General features: G+C 43.7%; 1 protein-coding gene across 1 annotated transcript; it reads left to right on the top strand.

The window, feature by feature from the left end:
* Window positions 1-310: 310 nt before the first annotated feature.
* Window positions 311-2,906, top strand: LOC311231706 (G-protein coupled receptor 4; the record flags this gene model as incomplete). The annotated part of the gene is made up of 3 exons (XM_084318333.1): window positions 311-682; window positions 1,929-2,362; window positions 2,813-2,906. The coding sequence occupies 3 exons, from the start codon at window positions 311-313 to the stop codon at window positions 2,904-2,906; spliced, it is 900 nt and encodes a 299-aa protein (XP_084174459.1).
* Between the last annotated feature and the right edge of the window lie 998 nt (window positions 2,907-3,904).

Raw genomic sequence — 3,904 nt, 5'->3', positions numbered from 1 at the left:
AGTGAAAGGGTTAACCTTCTGTAGTGTGGCAGTGAAAGGGTTAAAGGAACACTGAGTCAGACGAGAGTAGACACCGGTAATATGAAGGGTGATGAAAGCTGATGAACACTGACTTAACCCATTTAGACCTAAAACGCCTGCTAATAATGCATTATATAGCCTGCATATACACACAAATGTGTTTCCCGGACATAGAATTTGAATTGTGGAGAAACAAAACCATCTTGTAACTTCACCCATTCCCAATTTCTCCCTTCTCTTTTCCGCAACATCCCAGGCTGCTCTCTGACATCACCCTCTCTGTTCCACCATGTTCAACGGCACTCTGACCCCCACCGCTGACCTCCATTTGAACTCCACCGCCCCCGGTGGCCCTATGCCGTGGTACCAGTTCTACGTCTGCGCCGTGGCCCCCTATGGCTTCATCTTCTACCACGGGGTCAAGGTGTTCAACCTGGTGGTGGGGACCCCCTGTAACGTGTTGGTCCTGTGGCAGATCGCCTCCAAGAAGAGCGACGTGTCCACCTGCGATGTCTTCATCATAAACCTGGCCGTCCTGGACGCCTACTTCTGCCTCATGGGTCCCATAGACTTGGTTAACCGTCTGCTGCTGGGGGACGACCGCATCTGGTACTTCCAGAGGTTTGCCTATGGGGTCAAGGACACGGCTCCGCTCTTCCTGGTGGGTTAAATGTCAATGGTGAACGCACACACTTCAGCCTCCTTTGCATGTTAGGGTTAAGGTTAAGGTTATGATTAGTTTAAGGTAACAGTGTGGTTAAGGTTAGGGTTAGGATTAAGGTAAAGTAAAAAAAAAGTCAAAGTCATGTTTATTGTAATTTTTCCATGGGACATGGAAGCACGAAATACAGTACTCAGGTCTCGGTTATAGCCATTAAATAGTAAAATAACTAAATGAATACTAAAACAAATACTGATCCTCATGATAAACATGCAAACTGATTCAATTAAAACGAATCATTCAATGAAAAAACGAATCATTGGGGCGGCTAAGTGGCGCAGGGGGCAAGGCGCTCGCCACTAACGCAGGAGATGCTGGGTTCGAGCCCAGCTCTCGGCGTTGCTTCCGGCTTGGCTGGTCGTTCATACTAATACAATTGGCAGTATTAGGGGGTGGGGAAGCCGGTGGGTGGGGATCGGACGTTGTGGACAGCGACTCCTACAGGTCGGTTGGTGCGCCTGTACAGCAGAATCAGGAAAGTATCTGGGGCAGCGTGAGCCTCCCACGCGTTACTCCTCGCCACTGAGAGATCGCGCTGTACAGGTGAAAATATGCAACGGCTGCCTCCTCGTGTACCGGAGGGGACACGTGATGCAAGGCTTCGTCCACATTGCAGCCGGCCAGTGGGAGGCATGGTCTAGCAACATTCGAGACAGGGGAGGGAAGAATTGGATAATACAAAATTGGGATGGGAGAAAAAATTTAAAAATGGGGAGAAAAAGTAGATAAAAAAAGAAAGATTCAGATAAAAACTAGTCTAATTCAATAAAACTGATTTAATTCAATAAAACAAATGAAATTTCTCTGATTGAAGAGAGAAGTGCCATAGGTGCCATAAAGTTAAAGATAATTGTGAAATTAAGTAATGAATATAACTAAGAACAACTGCAAGCGTATGTAAACAGGATGGGATACAAGACGATAGTTCAGGGCCATCTGCACAGGGGGGCAGGAGAAAACACTCAGAATAGGTCAAGGCAGAGCAGGTATGGTTCGACGATGCAGGTCAGACAGAAGGAGTTATGAAGCTGATCCATGATCTCAGTGGTGCACATAACCAATGTAATGTGGTGGTATAAACAGTCACTGCAATCTTGGCCATCATCAAAATGTTGGGATGTTCCTTTAAAACCTGACAGAGAGAGACAGAGAAGTGATGTATACTGTATGGTCCTCCTGCCCCCAGGTGTGTATCTGTCTGGACCGCTACTTGGCCGTGGTCCACCCGGTGGTTTTCACCGGCATCCGCGACAACAAGATCCGCATCGGCATCTCCGCGTTCGTCTGGGGCCTCGTCCTGGCGTACGGCCTCACTAAGTCCATCCTGGGAGTCATGAGTGTCAACGAGATCTTCAGCGGCATCATCCTCTCCGCCTTCGCGATCATGCTCTTCTGCAACGTCTCCGTCATGTGGGCGCTGCGGCGCTCTGTGGCGGGCAAGGAGACGATGCACCCGGTGAAGAAGAAAGCCTTCCGGATGGTGCTCATCATCCTGGGCATCATCGTGGCCAACTACCTCCCGCCCGTGGCGCTCATGCCCTTCGTGCCGTACTACACGTTCGTGCAGTTCCGCTGCCAGATCAGCATCAGCGTGTTCTCCATCATGGACCTGAGCTGCAGGTATTAAAAAGCTCTTGAACAGACACCTCTTAAAAACTCTTGAACACACACACACACACAAATACACTGCACCTTAAGATGCACATACACTTTTACACAAGACACTTTCTGTAGAAATTGACTATTTTATTTGATCTTACCTCATTCTGATATCTTGTTTTATTTATCGTACTACTACGACTTATTGTTATTGTACACACAAACACGCGCACACCCTGCATCTTAACATGCACATACACCACACGCAAGACACTTTCTGTAAATAATTGACTATTTTATCTTACCTCTTTTATATTTTATTTGATGTTACTACTATTACCTATTGTTACCATTCTTGTATTCATTGATGTTGTGCACTGTTGAGTCTGAGCTAGAAACACAAGAATTCCATTGCCTGCAATGCCCCCTGTATTGTTGTGTATTTGACAAATAAAGAACTTGAACTTGCAGCATCGAGCCGCTGCTCTACATCACCAAGATGGAGCGGACAAGCGGCTGCTGGGGGAGGAGCGCCTCTGAGAGGCCGCACGACGTCAAGGTGTGATCCACACAGTTGAACAAAAGAGTTCCCGCATGCTATCTTCACTTGAATAACTTTAATAAAAAAAACACCTTTCAGTCACCACTAGACCTTCAACCGGTGCCATTCTTTTCTTTCTTATATATATTTTTTATACGTTTCAAGTTTGCTTTTGTTTGTCACGTATAAAGTACATGTACATTACAGTGAGATGCTTGGTTCTGTATGAGCCCCCTGAGAATGCGCTTCATACCGTAAACTAAAGAGGAAGTAAAAGAGGAATAAAGTGACTAAATGTAAAGTCCCGACACTATACAAATATACAATATAACAAACTAAAGTACAACCTAAGTACAATAAAGTAAAAATGCGGGCGATGAGGTACACAAATGCAGACAATGAGGTATGGATGTAGTGAAAATCTCTTTAATAAATGTGGTGTAGTGTTAAAGTGTGTGCATGTGGATGTGTGTGCAATGAGTGTAGATGAATGCGAATCAAGTGTGCGAGAATTTTTTTGTCAACTTTGTCAAGATCTTAGAAGATGTTGTAAGTGGTCTTTTTTTGTTTTGTTCAAATACATCATAATCAAGTTCAAGTTCAAGTTTCAAGTTTCTTTATTATTTGACATGCAAAAATAAATAATGACCTTGACTTGGTTTGTACGTACAGTGTTATTGTTATTGGTTTGTATGTACAGTGTGTTATGGTTATTGGTTTGTATGTACAGTGTGTTATTGTTATTGGTTTGTATGTAGTTTTATAGTTATTGGTTTGTATGTACAGTGTGTTAGTTATTGGTTTACTTTGTATGTAGTTTTATGGTTATTGGTTTGTATGTACAGTGTGTTAGTTATTGGTTTGTATGTACACAGTGTTAGTTATTGGTTTGTATGTACAGTGTGTTAGTTATTGGTTTGTATGTACAGTGTGTTAGTTATTGGTTTGTATGTACAGTGTTAGTTATTGGTTTGTATGTACAGTGTTAGTTATTGGTTTGTATGTACACAGTGATAGTTATT

This window comes from Notolepis coatsorum (genome assembly GCF_963971535.1).
Source record: "Notolepis coatsorum genome assembly, chromosome: 7".
NCBI lineage: Eukaryota > Metazoa > Chordata > Actinopteri > Aulopiformes > Paralepididae > Notolepis > Notolepis coatsorum.
Note: the sequence above shows the minus strand (reverse complement) of the source record. Positions and strands in the feature narration are given on the sequence as shown.